The 15,988-nt window shown below is 42.2% G+C and overlaps 1 protein-coding gene across 6 annotated transcripts in view; it reads left to right on the top strand.

The window, feature by feature from the left end:
* ephb3b (eph receptor B3b) overlaps window positions 1–15,988 on the top strand; it is a 56,779-nt gene that overhangs the window by 20,944 nt on the left and 19,847 nt on the right. For all 6 annotated transcript variants that reach the window (XM_030728145.1, XM_030728143.1, XM_030728141.1 and 3 more), the window contains exons 2-4: window positions 7,168–7,232; window positions 11,713–12,385; window positions 15,507–15,662. In XM_030728145.1, coding sequence (XP_030584005.1) covers window positions 7,168–7,232; window positions 11,713–12,385; window positions 15,507–15,662 — 894 coding nt within the window. The remainder of the gene's footprint in view (window positions 1–7,167; window positions 7,233–11,712; window positions 12,386–15,506; window positions 15,663–15,988) is intronic.

Below are 15,988 nucleotides of genomic sequence, written 5' to 3'. Positions count from 1 at the left end.
TCTGCTTAAACACTGTTAACTGTCAGCATTTGATGTTTAATCTTATTTGAAAAAAAAAAGTCTTAAACTGAAATATAAAATGCTATAAAACCTAGAGGGAGAGGTGCACATAATTTCCAGGAAGGGCTCTAAGCAAAAAAAAAAAAAGTATACTAAAGTTTGAGGCAATAGTTTCCATGTTGGGTGATGTAAACATCCCATGTTTCTACAGAAATCTGGTTTTGTGCCCATTTCCTGCTGGTTGTTAAACAAAGCCAGACCTGATGCCCTTAAAATAATCATTTGCAAATGAGGAGAACGCCTTTCCAGCGCAGGTTGTGAGTGATAAATAGAAACTATAGTTACAATGAAACAATACTTGGTCAATTATGACTAATGTCAGAATTATCAATTTATTTTTTTTGACATTTTTGTCAGGTTACATTAAGTTATGTGGGAGTTCATGGTAGTGGTATCCACATTTAACTGTAAATATAGAAAATGATCGTTCTATTTCAGTTGATCTTAGCATGGTCCATGATGTCATGCTTATTTTTTTTTATGATTGAATTGAATTGCTGACAGCCCTATTCAGATTTCAAAAGAAAAGGCCAGACATCTCCGTGTGGTAAATCCACAGTGGTGGGGATGACTCCTCCACAGGAACATTTCAACAGGGGATGAATTCTAGTTAGCTTTATGTCACACAGGATGCATCACTGTAAAAAGCCCCCAAACTGTGATTTTAACTCTGCAGTCTTGTGGAAGCTGTATGTGCTCATATACTATTCATACACAGTCATAGGAATATGACTGTGCAGTGTTCATATTCAGTGGTGAGCCAAAGAGAAAGAAAGCAATAAGTCGATGTTATGAAACAAAAGCTTTCACGTGTCGTTCTCCGAGCAAAATTAAAAAAGCATCTCTGGCAGTATGGGAAATGAAGTTGTAACCATGAGGTACAAAGGTAAGTAATCAGCTGAAAACACCATGTTAGTTAATAGTTTGCAGCTTATATCCTGATCTTGTTGTGACTGCATTCATATTTTCAGAACAATAAAAAAAAATGATCAGGTTGAGGTGCAGTAACAAAGCCAAGGTTGCTCTCCTGATGAAATGCTGATACACTCGCTATGAAGGACTTCCATTAAATCTTAGCAGCAGTGGATTTTGAAGGCAATCTGAAGTGCTTGTGTCAGCCAATAAAACAAGCGCTAATGACTCACCCCCAACTGCGAATGCACATGTTTGAGTGGGTACGTATTATGTTGTCAGTGCTGTGGCCATGTTGATGAAGGTTCTGCGACTTATTCAAAAGCAGGCAAAACACAGAGCCATCCAATAAAACCATGCCACAATGCAGGCTCCTGTGAGTGCTGGGTCTCAGGCTGGGGTGGGTTAAGGTGAAAGAAAGAAGGGAGGGGAAAAGCACACACTTAAACAAAGATGGCAAGAAAAAAGGGGACTTTCAGTGATGTTTGTGGATGCCTCTTTTTTGGCATTCCCAATAAAGCCAGTCAGGAAATGTAGCAACACCATACATCCAGTTATCCACAACTTAAACTGAGTTAAGCACTAAAATGAGCTTCAGTTCTTAGTGGCCAAAAATGTAGTGATAATTAAGTCACGGTGACAATGCCACATAACTGTGCAGTAAGCTAAACTGAAATTGTGTGACTCAAACTAAGCAGGATGGTAGTTACTGAAGACTGAACATATACGCATATATGAATGCATTCATTCACTCATACACGCACACGTACTGACAAACATGTGTTCCCACCCGTAAAGGCACACCTGGTTCTGTAGACAGCTGCCCTTAGGGCTACCTGTTCGTCAGATCCTCTGTGGTTTGTAATTATGAGTAAAAGGGGAAAGGGAGGGGTGAAGTGCGGGAAGGAGACAGATGAGAGAAAGACAGAAGGAATGAGTGAGTGAGCGAGAGAGAGAAGGAAAGCGAAGGGAGGAGTGAGTGGGTTAAGACAAAGAAGCTCGCTCCACTGACGGGACAGGAACTAAACAAGACTTCACCAGCCCTCAAAAAGAGGCTGTACCCTCCTTGGTTGGAGCAGACATCACTTGCATGCATGCACACACAGACACACACACGCATGTATTAGCTGAGCTGCGATCAGAGCTCTTTCTTTTTCCATTTCAACCACTTTGCTCAGCTCTGCTCTCTAAAAGCCTCTCACAGGAAAAAAAAAAAAAGCATTGTCATTTGTTTTTGTTTATTTATCACCAAGTCGCAGCGTCAACGGGTAAGAGATGCTTGACAGAAATTGCCTCTAGAGACAAGATGGGTTAAGCAGACAGACGAAAATGTTCAAAATCCCCAAAAAAAGTGGTCGGCCTCGAGGTATCATTTGATGAGGGGAAGGTAACTGAGCGCAGGGTCACAGCAGCATATTCAGAGAGCAAAATTTGATTTCATTAGACTTCCTCACAAGGTGGGGGTGAGGATGTCTGAAGGAAAAAGTAATATTTAATAAACAAATATAAGAAAAAGGAGCGTCAGAGAGGGTAGAAAGATGACTCACTGATGAAGTATCAGTAGCATTCCCTGTTAGAATACACACAGGACACACCACTCGTGTGACAGCCATTGTAGGATGACTGACTGTGGTAGCAAGATGAAGAGTGTGTGTGTGTGTGTGTGTCTGTGTGTGTGTGTATTTGCGCTAATGGGGAGGGGTTGTCATGGGAGGCAAGTCCCTTCTGGAATTCCACCGAGGAATCAACTCCTTGGCTTGTCCATGTCGCAGCAACCAATTACTGTGACTGTGAGTGTGTGCGCGTGGGGGGGGGGGGGGGGGGGGGGGGGGGGGGCCTTGAAGGGGAGGTCTTGCCATAAAATGGAGGGGACTTCTCCTAATCATCGCCCTCTGGCCCTGCACAAAGGCAAAAAGAGACTGCTTGGACAATTTGAATTTGAATAGCATCTCTCCTCCTGCTCTCTTTTTCTGTCCCGCTTCCTCTTTCTCTGCCTCAGCCTCACACTGGATGACAAAAGTGGAGCCAACAAAGATAGCACACAAAGCAATCAGGCTAATAGCGCTAATAAGTTGAGTGTGGGGTCCTCGCTCTCAGTGTTGACACTTTCCACTGTTTCAGTGGCTAAACAGAGGCTCAAGTGTTTGGCAACCAGACGGCATAGTATTTTAATGGAGTGGCTACCCCATGCCAGGTTGCCATGTGCTTAGTCTGTTTAATTGCAAAAAAAAAAAAAAACAAAAAAAAAAAACAACAAAAGCAACTCAGAGGAGAGGTGGGGAGAAGATAATTAACTACCGAAGAAGCCCCAAGCAAAGGCTTTTGGGAAGGGAGTCATTAGGGTTTGAGGTTTAGTTTATTTTCACTTTTTTTTTGTTGAGGGGCTGGACACAAAATCCAGCTTTCATCATGTTTCATTAATACATAAGTTAGTGGCAATGTCTAAGGAGAAGCCATTTTATTTTCCACTAATAGTGGAAAATTTAGCTGACTGAAATGTCAAGAAAAAAAAAAACATCATGAAAAATATTAGAAATATACGCTACAGTATATTTAAGTTTGAGTTTTGGAGAATTTGCATGCTCAGAAGCTCAAAGCAAGACCTGAGCTAAATCCCTCACCTGTCTGCTCCTTGTGACCTGCAGACTTCACCCTGAAAACGACTACACATTCCTCTCTCTCAATAATAGCCTTTCTTCTTTCCTGCTTCGGTCCTTCTCTTTTTTCTTTCTTCTAAATAGTCTGCTTGTTTGAACAAAGAAATATTTTAAGAGGCTTGTAACTCTGGGTGCTGTGTTTGTGTGTGTGTGTGTGTGCCTTGGTGTGCGCGTGCGTGTGCATGTCTACATTGGATGCGGCCATAGGGACGAACGCTTCAGTGCCCTCCCCTGTTATTAGGCCTGCTCTGTCATTACGGGATTAGAGTGTAGGGGTTTGGCTTTGCATGCATGTCTGTATGCACGTGTGTGTGTGTGTGTGTGTGTGTGTGTGTGTGTGTGTGTGTGTGTGTGTGCAGGCGCGTGCATGCAAGCATTTATTTGCCAGTGTACGATCTCTCCAAGCTTGTTTGTATTTCTACAGTTTTTCTCACACAGTCAGAGCACACAGAGAAAACAAATGTCACCGCTGATTTTCCCCCCATGGTTTTTATGATAATCCCAGGTGCATTTGACCTCTACCATAAATAACACTTTACTAAAGCAATCCTTAGGTTACTCAAACAGTGACTTGCTAATTGAAAAGTCTTTGTAAGCAACAGGGGGTTGAAAAACATTCCCCTGTACACCGCACGTCACATTCATCACTGCACAGCAAGAAAACACGAGCACAGCTACAGAGATCGGTGAGCACAGGAGGAGCAAAGAGAGAGATTCAAAAAAATAAATAAATAAAAAGGGGGGAGAAAAAAGCTGAAGTAAGACAGGAATTATGGAAAGAGTGGGATAAGCAGGAGATACATGGAAAAGAAAGGAAAATTAAGGGAGAAAAATAGAGAGCTGGTTGAGAAAGAGACTGGAGATGAATCAGGAAAAAAGAAAACGTGAGAAAATGGATTAAAGCCTCGTGCTTATCTGTATCTGACCCATCGATACCCCCTGCATCTGCACGCTTCAGCCTGACCGTGCGTGCGTTTTACAGCAGTAAATTTGCATATTCATTTGCCTGATTTCCTTTGGTTGGTTTGGTTGTGCCATACAATCTTCCCCTCTCTCATTTAAAATTTCCAGGATTTGAAAGAGTAAATTGAAATGTGCAGAGGGCAAACCAGTGCACTTCACGTGTTTAGAAAGGATCTCAGAGTCTAACTGAGATTTTTTTTTCTTAACCAACTTGTCCTTCTGGTTTTCTTTTCATCTGTTTTTCTTTTGTCTCACTCAGACCCTTTAGTCGTGCTGCCATTTTAGCCTTCTAAGCTTTCAGGGGTTGTTTCCTTTATAAAATACCTCACTCCTTTTAATCTGCTTTTCTCTGCCTCCATGCTGTCCTTTATTACCTATATGAGTGCTCTGCACATGGAGAACAAACCTTATTTTGGGTGTGCTTAGTTTTTCGTCCATGTATTCGATGGCTCAAAGAATTGCATTGCAGTCTTCAGTACTGCCATGTGCTTGTATTATCTGGTATGTTATCTAAACTCACAGGAACATAGTGGACAGAGCATGGCAGATAGCCATATGCGCATACACGCACACACACTGACACACATGAGCACACACACTGACAGAGAGGGAGCAGCCGGGTTAGGTCGGGGTCATTCACTGCTTTTGCTCTGGCCCATTGACTCAGGATTGGTACTCCACTTTGGGCACAATACAGGACTTTGCACCAAATACACACGCACACACATACTCCCCTGACACAGACACACAAACACACAGTTGTGCACACACACACAAAGGTTAAACAATGCAGATGCAGCGAGAAAGGAGGGGGGTCTAGTAATGCTCAAACCATCCGCTGTCCCAACCACTGAATCAGACTGGAGGTGTGTCTGTTTGTGCTTTGCATATCTCTCTCTCCCTTTCTGTTCTGGTTCTTTCTTTTTTCATCTGTGCATCCCTCTCCCGCTCCGTCTTTGTGCTTCGCCGTGTTGTCATTTTCAGCAAGGCCAACTCTAATGACAAGCCAGCGCATCAAACACAAGGCTGAGTTGTAATAATAAATACCAGGCAGTGAACACATATCATTTTCACCTCACCAGCTTACCTACCTGCATGGCTGTCAGTAACAGTTCCCAAAATCACACACTGTCACAGTATGAGTCACAGGAAGTCCTGCAGCTAGTGTGCACTGGCACATTTTCTGAGAAAACACTAGCAGACCCTCAGCTGCTCACGTGCGACTACATCTGGTTACAAAGAGAGCTCTCAGCAAATGCTGCGTTCATGATTTCGTGCATTAACACTATAAACACACAGAGAATAATGTAGACCGACTAAGAGAGAGGGATGAGATCATTTGTGACCAAGGTTTTCAGGTGGATTTGCATGACAGTGAGTTTCCAGGACAGTTTTCACTGTGTGAACTGGCTCATGTTAGATATAATCCATAAGTGGTTTGAGGTTCTTAGTGTTTGCCTGAATGTAGCAGGAATTCTTTGAAGAAGTATGGTAAAATCCTTCAGTTATAATCTTACATTTTGCACCCAGGACCTATTTACAATTAGTTACCAAACCAAAAACAAAAAAACAAAAAAAAGAAGCCTGCGAAGTCTTGCACTTCCTTCAGTGACCAGGCAGGGTGGAATATCACTCACCGGCTGCACCGTTTCATCATCTTTCACTATCTTGTAGAACAGCACAGCGGTTGAGATAATAACGGTGGCTGCATATTGTGCCTTGAGCGCCAGGTAGTAAAAGACTCGACATTTATAGTCTTCCTTCCCTGTTCTCGCAAAGCTCCCATCTTTGCCAGCAGAAACAAGAAAGTGGAAAGTGGAGAGGAAAAATGGCTTCTCGGGAGAGAGCTCTGTCCGCCATAATGTGTGTGCCATTTGTTGATGTTTTGTGTGTGGAACTCTCTGTGTGTGGCATACAGATAGGTCTAAGAAGTGCCGTCAAGTATTGACACAAAGCGAATCCTATTGAAGTGTACCGACCTCTGTTCCACTCAAGAGCTCCTCTTTTGTGACACCTAAATTTATTGCTCCCCTCTCAATTCAAGCATTCTGTTGGGTTGTATATCTTGTAGAGTTTTACAACATGTTACTGACGGTCTGTGTCTGTCTTATCAAGTGTGTGTATGTGTGTCACAGTGTCCCGTGGGAAGCAGAATTGTTTCGCAGTGAGACTTACCCTTGTTTAAAGGAAACGCCTAATTGAGACTAATTAGCCGAATGAGGAGCAACAGTAAAATGTCACACAATATCTCACTGATCACCTATCTGGAGTTTTGTCTGTCTCTTGTTTCTTCTGTAATACACGTGCATACACACACTCACTTGGACATAAAGTACTCCTTTGTCTAAATCAATTCAGTTAGCTCTGAGCTTGTCCTTCCTGTTGAGTTATTCACCCAGTTATCTGAGAACAGCTTTGGTCAAAGCCTCTTATCTGCTGCTTGGATCATTTTACAAATTTTATGAGATTGTTGTAAAACAATTGAAAGTTCCACTGATCTCTGTCAGCCTGTTCCTTTTCATTTTTTTTTCTTTTTGTCTGATTGTGTTGTTCTCTTTCTGCTTCCATTTTTCAGAGACGTTGATGGACACAAAGTGGGCCACGACAGAATTAGCCTGGACTGCGCACCCTGAGACTGGGGTGAGTTTACTGGGCATTGTGTGCATTGTTTTGTCTCAATAATAATAAGCAATACCTCTATGGGAACACGGGCAGAGAAAACAACTCAGCTGGCAAAATTTCCCCACTGTAATTTGGAAGATATGTTACACACACACACACACACACACACACACACACACACACACACACACACACACACACACACACACACACACACACACACACACATAAATATACATATAAATATGGGACGTTAATTTATTGACTGATAGTAGACTGTGCACTTTTACTAGCAAATCACACTCCTGGACACATTTCAGCATTTAACAGGATCAAATATTTAAGGAGCAAGAAAAGATCCACTGCAATCCAATTTACCTGATCCGCCCAGTCATAGATGTCTCTTCCTCCTGCCTTAGGGCACTTGAAACATGCAAAAAGCTTTGGTTTTGTCATGAAGTACCCTTTAAACACTGACAAATTTCCCAGCACCCAAATCTACCTCACACAAAGTGCCCGTGACAGCCTCATCTTGCTTTCCCATGTGGTCTCCACAATGGGCCAAAAAGAGCCTTGACCCCTCCTCAGCTATACTTCAAAGACTGCCAGCACCCCTCCCTTGCCTTTGTGTGGTCCTCTGACTTGGCCCTTGTGCTCTGAAACATGGGCCCCCATTTTTTATATTTTATTTTTACCACAACACACTTGCTGGAGGATTCCTCCTCAGCTGTTCGAAGTCACCCACCCTCTTTATGCTCCTTTTCTCCTAGCCACTAAGCATTAACTGTGCCAGACGCACTAGCCACCTCAGCTGTAAACAATCAGGAGGACAAACCCTCCAACAGCCTGTCATGCCCTCTTTCTGCTTCCCCTTCCCTCTTGCCAGCCCCTAGTTCCCAATACACACACACACACACACACACACACACACACACACACACACACACACACACACACACACACACACACACACACACACACACACACACACACACACACCTTCATCTTGTTACACTACAACGCAGTAGTAGTGATGCTCCCACCAGTTCCAGGCAGACATAGCTTGGGAACTAAAAATGTCTCTGTTTCTTTCCCAACCAAACCTGCAACAGATGCTCCTTTTCAGTAGATGTACGTACAGTGGCTACACTTTTGCACTCCAGATTTCCCACATTACCTGCCAAAAGGGTGGAGATGAATTTCTCCCGTGCCCTTTTTTTGTGTTGCAGCAGAATGTGTCACAGACGGCGCTTGTCGTCCCTGAGTTATTTTTCCACCCTTTGTGCGTGTGCGCATTTTCCCTCCTTTTATTTTGTCCTCCCTCCCTCACTTTCACTCTCTCTCTCTCCCTTGCTCTCACTCTCTCGCCCGCGCACTCGCACAAAATCAATCGTCCGTGTTGTCTTGTTTCTTTCTCTGCGCAGACTTTATTGTATATGTGCTTGTTTGCTTTTGCACTCTTGCGGTGGGAACGACACAACCTGTTTTTGTTATATGTGATGAGTGTTTAAGAGGAACCGATGCAGTGGCCTAGAGGACAAACAAAGCAACATACTGAGCGAGCCTGCAGGGAATGGGAAAGCAGAGAGAGAGAGAGAGAGAGAGAGACGGGGTTTCAGGAAAATCCAGAGAAATGTCCATGTGGCAAGAGACAGACACTGTATGAGACAAGAAAATCAATTTCACAAAAAAACAAATATAACACATGCATTCTCCCAGGGATGCTGTCCAACCAAGTATGACTCACATCATCTCTGCCTTTTTACACGGTGTTGCACAACACATACATATAAAGCTACGAATATAAAGCTACACAAAGAATGCATATCTAAGCACTGATAATTGTAAGGAAGTGTCTTCATGTACTACATGACTAGGTTGTTATGTTTTACATGTAACCTTTTATATTCTTTCACTTCCGTATTTGCACTTTGGTATGCACATGTCTCAGTCTAGCTGTCTGCATCTGTCTTTATAGCCTATAGCATCACTGTATGAAGCATGCATGTATGTGTGTGTGCGTGTGTGCATCTCAACACCAATTTTGTGATGCACTTGTGCTTTCACTTGGATTTCAAGGTTTCATTGTGTCTTCATGTGACGTGTGAATATTTGTCTATAAATCATGCCGTTTATGTTCCAAACCAGATGGGAGAAGAAGGGGGAATTCCACTTTGTAGCTCTCCTCAGACCTGGAATGATACCCACAGGGCTTTCCCTAAGCATACATTGACAACGATATATGAAGTTAGTGAGCCTGCAGAGATAATAAGTATTGTGAGTGTATGACTGTCTCCCTCGCAGGACCCCCTTCCCAGTGTAAAACATGTCATAAACAAGCTGGAATGCTCTTAAATTAGCCTTAGTGGGATTATTGAACAGCTAAACAAACAAAGACTAAAAACACACTAATTGGTTGCACTGAGCTTGTTGGAATTTTCAGTATTTCAGCCATTGCCTAAAGCTACAGTAATAATAATAGTTTATCTATGTTGGCATGATGGTTGCTAACAGTAAAAGTTTCAATTCAGCTAAGGTCAAGGAATGAAAAACATCAAAACAGACAAAACAACAGCTTAAATGATGCTTTCCCCTTCTGCAGTCACAAGAATTACAGCTGCGCCAAAACACGGCAAAAATATAAGAACTGAGTATTGTCGTCTGAAGGTGAAAGTTAAAGCTTTGATTGGAAAGGACACAAAGAAAATAGAGAGGCTCGCCAATCTTGCATAACGATTCATCTTGTCGAAAATCAATGCCAAGAAACTTGACCCTTTTTCGCACAACATGCTTAATTCATTCAGGCTTGGTAAGCAGGCTCTTAGATTGTTTGCCCACTGGTGCATGTCTGAGGGGGGTTGACCCCTTTCTAAATGCGCACATACACGAACAGACACACACCTATACATATATACTCTCAAGCAAACACACAGAGCAAGCACAAACTCGGCCAGACAGGCTCGCGCAAGCAAATTTATACAAACGCATACAACGCACACCCACAAACACTTGGCTGCATTGCTCTTTTGCGTAGGGTGATTTATTACACTAAACTAAATACCCATTGACACTTCATGCTTTTAGCCATTCCATTGACCTGGCTGGCGATTATCGATTCCCTCTGGTCGCTTCCTCCTTCTCTCCTGCTCTTGCGGGGCCATCATTTTAATGCCACAGCCAAACTACACCCATTCTTCCTCTCTCTCCCTCATGGCCTCTACGGTCTTGGATGAATAGCCTTGTCTCCACCACATCCATATCGCAGCCTTAATTAAGATGCTTCGAGCTCAGATGGAAACGACTGGCTCTGAAGAGCAAAAGTGGTATCTATTTACCAGAGTTTTGAGAGAGACAAATGCTTTAAAGCAAACTTCAGCCCCAAGAACATAACCACAGAGATTTAATTTTGTTATAGCTATCTCATTAAGCGCATATACAAAGCATTTCAGTCTTTTGGGATGGCAGGAAAGATATTTAGATTTAGGTAGCGAGTTCAATGATTATGTTAAGTATACATTATGTTTCTGGTGGAAAGTTTATGTTTTAACAGCCATACAACTTATATTCCCTTGTCTAGTTTTATTTTTCTCCCCATTCTGTCAACATTAAATGCTCTAAAGCAGTTAATGTACGCGTAACACTTTTAACTACTATTGTATTTAAAAGTGTCTAAAAATACTTTGACTCAAATGTTTGTCTGATAAAATAAAGGGGAGCAGATCCCTCAGTGTGTGCACACGCACACACACACACACACACGCACACACACACACACACTAAGATATATTATACACACAGGAATTGCTGTTTGAAGTGAAATGATTTAATCGTGGTGTCCTCATTCGAGATTGAAGAAAAAAAAAAAACATAACATTACCATGTCTCATAGCGAAGCTTTTACAGTCTGGTTTGCTTGCACTCATTTAATGAAGCTGGTAATCAAAGTTTAGAAAATTTAATCCCATTTTATCCTGTGTAATTCACCCCCTGGGTACTGTAGTAGCATTGAAAGATGTAGAGTGTAAAAACAGAAAAGCATGAAGGTTAACTGGCGCCTTTTCCCCGCTTTTATTAGAGGACGTTGCAGTCATTGCTCGGTAATTGAAGCGTAATTGGTTGTGAAGCAATGTGGCTGGTTCTTCCAAACAGATATGAGGTAAACATGCTTTGGTGGCTCTGCGGCGAGGAGGTGACAGGTTGCCGTAATTGTGATGAATTTGCAGTCCCTGTGCCTGGCCTTTCGCCACACTAATCAGGAATGAAAGGTGCATCATGGCAAAAGCAAGGGAATGGAAGTAAAAAATATAGCTTAAAGAAAAAAATCCAATTCCTGTTCCCTCATGACTTGTGTCCTGGTACTTTAATCATTTCCTTTTTTATGCCATTTGATTTAATGAAGCTCATCAAGGTTTGATGCAAAATGTGCAGTAAGTAATCAATATGTATCAGACATTTACAGCTGCTAATTTTTCATGTTCTTCATCTGGTTTCTTTTCAGTGGGAAGAGGTCAGTGGCTACGATGATGCCATGAATCCCATCCGGACGTACCAAGTCTGCAATGTACGTGAGCTCAACCAAAATAACTGGCTACGCAGTGACTTCATCCCACGAAAAGATGTACTGCGTGTATACGTGGAGATGAAATTCACAGTACGTGACTGCAACAGCATTCCCAACATCCCAGGTTCCTGCAAAGAAACATTTAATCTCTTCTACTATGAGTCTGACTCAGATTCAGCCACAGCTACCAGCCCTTTCTGGATGGAGAACCCTTACGTGAAGGTGGACACCATTGCCCCAGATGAGAGCTTTTCCATGCTTGAATCTGGACGGGTAAACACGAAAGTCAGAAGTTTTGGCCCGCTGTCCAAAGCTGGGTTTTACTTGGCCTTCCAGGACCTTGGTGCTTGTATGTCGCTCATCTCAGTGAGAGTGTTTTATAAGAAGTGCTCCACCACAATCGCCAACTTTGCTGTATTCCCTGAAACAGCAACAGGGGCTGAAGCAACATCACTGGTCATTGCACCAGGAACTTGTGTCCCGAATGCCTTGGAGGTATCTGTGCCACTGAAGCTTTATTGCAACGGAGATGGGGAGTGGATGGTTCCTGTAGGAGCCTGTACCTGCATGGCTGGTTTTGAACCAGCCATGAAAGAGACCCAATGTCAAGGTGAGTGTTTTCACAACAGATAGTTTAGGTCAGTTTAGGACTTGTTCTGGTGGATTAAGTGGATTAGACATTCTTCAACAGGGTACTCAAGGTTCAACAGAATAGTGTGATATTCTATCTTATGTTACAGTCATCAGATTTCTGGATACAGTTTGGGGGTGGGGGGGGGGCGTTCTTATGATGATCAGCTGAGAAAACCTTTACATTTCCATTCTATGATATTACATGATATTGTGATTTCTATACGCAAATAAATGTGCAATAAGTGGTCCTAGTCCTCCTGATGGAAACTTGACTGTTGTGGAAAAACACTGATTGCTGGCGAGATTAATTCTTCATTGTTGTGGCTACAGGCTCTTATCCCGGATTGTTCACTCGCCACATTGTTATGAATAATTTATTTTGCCTTGTTTTCTTTGACATGTTAATCCAGTGATTACAAGCTATAAAAGTACAGACTAGCAGGGCTGTGCACTCCTATGACCTCGGTTTTGCCTTGAGGGTGGTTGCAAAATAAATGTGCAATATGTTGTCTCTTTATGAAAGCGAATGGCTAATGGCTTCAGGTCTGACGGAAAACACGACAGGTTCGCAGAGGTGAAAGAGAAAGGTAAATTTAAACAGCAAGGTCTCGGCTGAAATGGAGTGCAGGCGACAGCATGAGAATAATGAAGGATAAATGGAAAATTTGTGCTTGTGTGTATGGGGGCGTAAAATTAGGCTTGGGCGTGCAGGTCAGATGAAGACTGTGGAAAGTGTGTGAAGAGTGAACGAGAGAGCTGGTGAGGCTATTGATCAGATAACTGCGAGGTGCCTGTGCACGTTCGCGTGGCGTTGGGTTTGCGTGTCATCATTTGGGTTCACAGAGCTCCTTCTTCTAATAGAAGAAAGAGTTGAGGCTGCATAGGCCGTATATTTAGTATCCATTCCACTGATCCAGCAAAGAGTGGGTGGATACTGAATATGTGCTCACCTTTATAAGGAGAGTGCTTGCATGAGACGAAGAGAGTATATCTAAAGCGGATGTGGTTAAAAAGTCATTTGTTTGTTTCTGGCACCTCAAGGTTGAAGCGCTGGTGACTGGCCCCTGATAAAATGCTCTCTAATCACTAGAAACCACAAGGGATAAATCTCTCTTTCTTGTTCTTTTTTTTTTTTTTTAAATCACCTCTCATTAGGTCCTCTCTTCTTTTCCTTCCTCTTCTATATTATTCCATATTCATTTCTCATCATCCTTTCGCCGTGACTCCTCCTTTCTCTGCTTTTCTGTCCTCATTCCAACATACAGTATCTCTTCCAGCTCTCCATTTCTCTCTGCGCTAGTCTTTACTTCTCCAATTCCATCCTAATCTGAAGGCCGTTGTGCTCATTAATACGCCACTAGAGTTACAGTAAAGATGTCAGTATTAATATTAATCGATGAGCCTTTTTTTGCCTTTCCACTCATTAGCTGCACATTTTTTACCCCCAATATTCTTTACTTTTTCATGCCTCAGACTTTCCAATTTCAGCATACATTTTAATCAGTTCCTTAAGCTCTATGTTCTGCATGAGAGGATAAGACACAGGGGAGTGAGGACGAGGGGAGGTGGGGGTCCTACAGGATTAGCATTTTCTATGCCTCCACCTCTTCCACCTCTCCCTCCCTTTTCGCTCTACCCCCTTGTCTCTCTTTCTTCCTCATTCTTTAATGGTTCCTCTAAGGGAAAATGGATAAAAGGAACAGGATGACCCCTTTACTCACTGAAAGTGATTGATCAGCACTTTCAGCCTTTTGGTGTTAAAAAAAAAAAATGGCTTCCTTTAACGGGAGTGCTTCTTCAACATCTTTGCTTAGTCTAACATTTTCAAAAAAAACAAACCAAACCAAAAAAAACAACATTTTCATGCCCCATGAGTTGAGAAATTTCTTTCAGTTTACTTTGTGTTAGGGGAAAAATTATGAGCCAACCCATTTAAAGAAGCTGTCCTGACACCTAAATTCAAGGTCATTTCTTATCTGTTTATCAGATAGTACTTCCTGTTAGCCAGTGGTGTGGATGACTCTGACAAATTGGTGGGAGAACAAATACACTCAGTGCTAATGTACACGGCACAGCCAGCTGGTGGTTTTGTGCTAATATTGAACTTTCAAAAGCGGGAAAACAGCAGGGGCAGTAAGTGTTCTGCTGTAAATTTGACCTCCAACCTTGGCTGTTTGCAACAGGGAGCATAAATCCAACATGGAATCTGTGGTGATAATTATCATTCAGGGGGACAAACATTGCAGTTTGTCCTTGACACTGACGAGCTAATGCACCAGTGGGTCAGCTAATCAACTGGCCCTTATAAACTTTGCCGCTCTTACCTGCTCCTGTCTTTTTTTTTTTTTTTTTTATTAGTCATGGCGGCAAACTCATTCATCTTTTAACAAGACAGTTTATGAAAGATATGGAGCCTGCCAGAGTGTTCTGAATCACAATGTTGCTCTTACCGTTTCCCTGCACGTCTGTAACTTATCACCTGAGTTATAAACGTCCAAACAGCTGCTATAAATGGAGATATGGCATTTTCAAATGCTAGCAGTGCTTTCATGTGACTAAGTTGCCTTCAGGAACCAGTGTCGGTAAAGTTATGTTGAGAGAAGTTTTCTGCACAGAAGTAGTCTCAGCTAAAATGCATAGATGATTTAAAGAAAAAAAAAAGGCTTTGACATGTTTATTTTTGCATGAGTGCCTTTCTGATTCCCTTTGTGTATGTTTAATATATTTCATAAAAGATTTAATTCAGTTTAAAGCAGTTATTGTTTTGTCTAAAAGATGTGTAATTTGGGCTAAATGTCCTGTGTGAGATGTGCTTGTTAATCAAATATGTGCAGCACCAAATTCATGTTAAACATTTTTTTTTTACCACTAAAATGATTTCAGATGTAAGCCATTGGCATGGATTACTGAAAGTAAATTTTGTGTTTTCTTTCCAGAGTAAAAGTAGGGCACTTCCTAGTATGAATGTAGCAGCAACCGCTAGTAAAACGGTTATACAGAAGTCAGGTGGAAACCAATGCTTAAATTTGAAACTGCTAATAATCAGTGTTTTAAACTGTTGTAAATGCTTTCTTCATCATTCTCTCCTTTGCCATCAGCTTGCAGTCCTGGCACCTTCAAATCCAAACAGGGGGACAGTTTGTGCTTGCCCTGCCCAGCCAACAGCCGCGCCAGCTCAGGAGCAGCCAGTGTTTGCTCCTGTCGAAACGGTTATTACCGCTCAGACACTGATTCTCCTGACTCCCCCTGCACTAGTGAGTAATGCTTCTTTCAGCTGTCTGTACAGCATCAGTATGTTTTAGAGACACAGTAATAATGTTAAATGCTGATAACCATGCATCTACTCTGTTTTTCACCCCTCAATATCCAAACCGGGTCAAATGTGTCTTAGTCATAAAGTAAAATGATCGTGTCTTAAACATTTTCCCTAATGCCCCGCTTTAATATTGCCCTCAACTGCTGATAACCCAACTTTTAGGACAGCACTTCTACCACACAGACAGCAAACAAGTCTGCTTACTTTCCCAGCGTTATCCAAAACTTTATCATCCAGCCCCTCCTTTTCCTGCCAATCTGTGAT

Source organism: Archocentrus centrarchus, chromosome 4, assembly GCF_007364275.1.
Source record: "Archocentrus centrarchus isolate MPI-CPG fArcCen1 chromosome 4, fArcCen1, whole genome shotgun sequence".
Classification (NCBI taxonomy): domain Eukaryota; kingdom Metazoa; phylum Chordata; class Actinopteri; order Cichliformes; family Cichlidae; genus Archocentrus; species Archocentrus centrarchus.
Note: the sequence above shows the minus strand (reverse complement) of the source record. Positions and strands in the feature narration are given on the sequence as shown.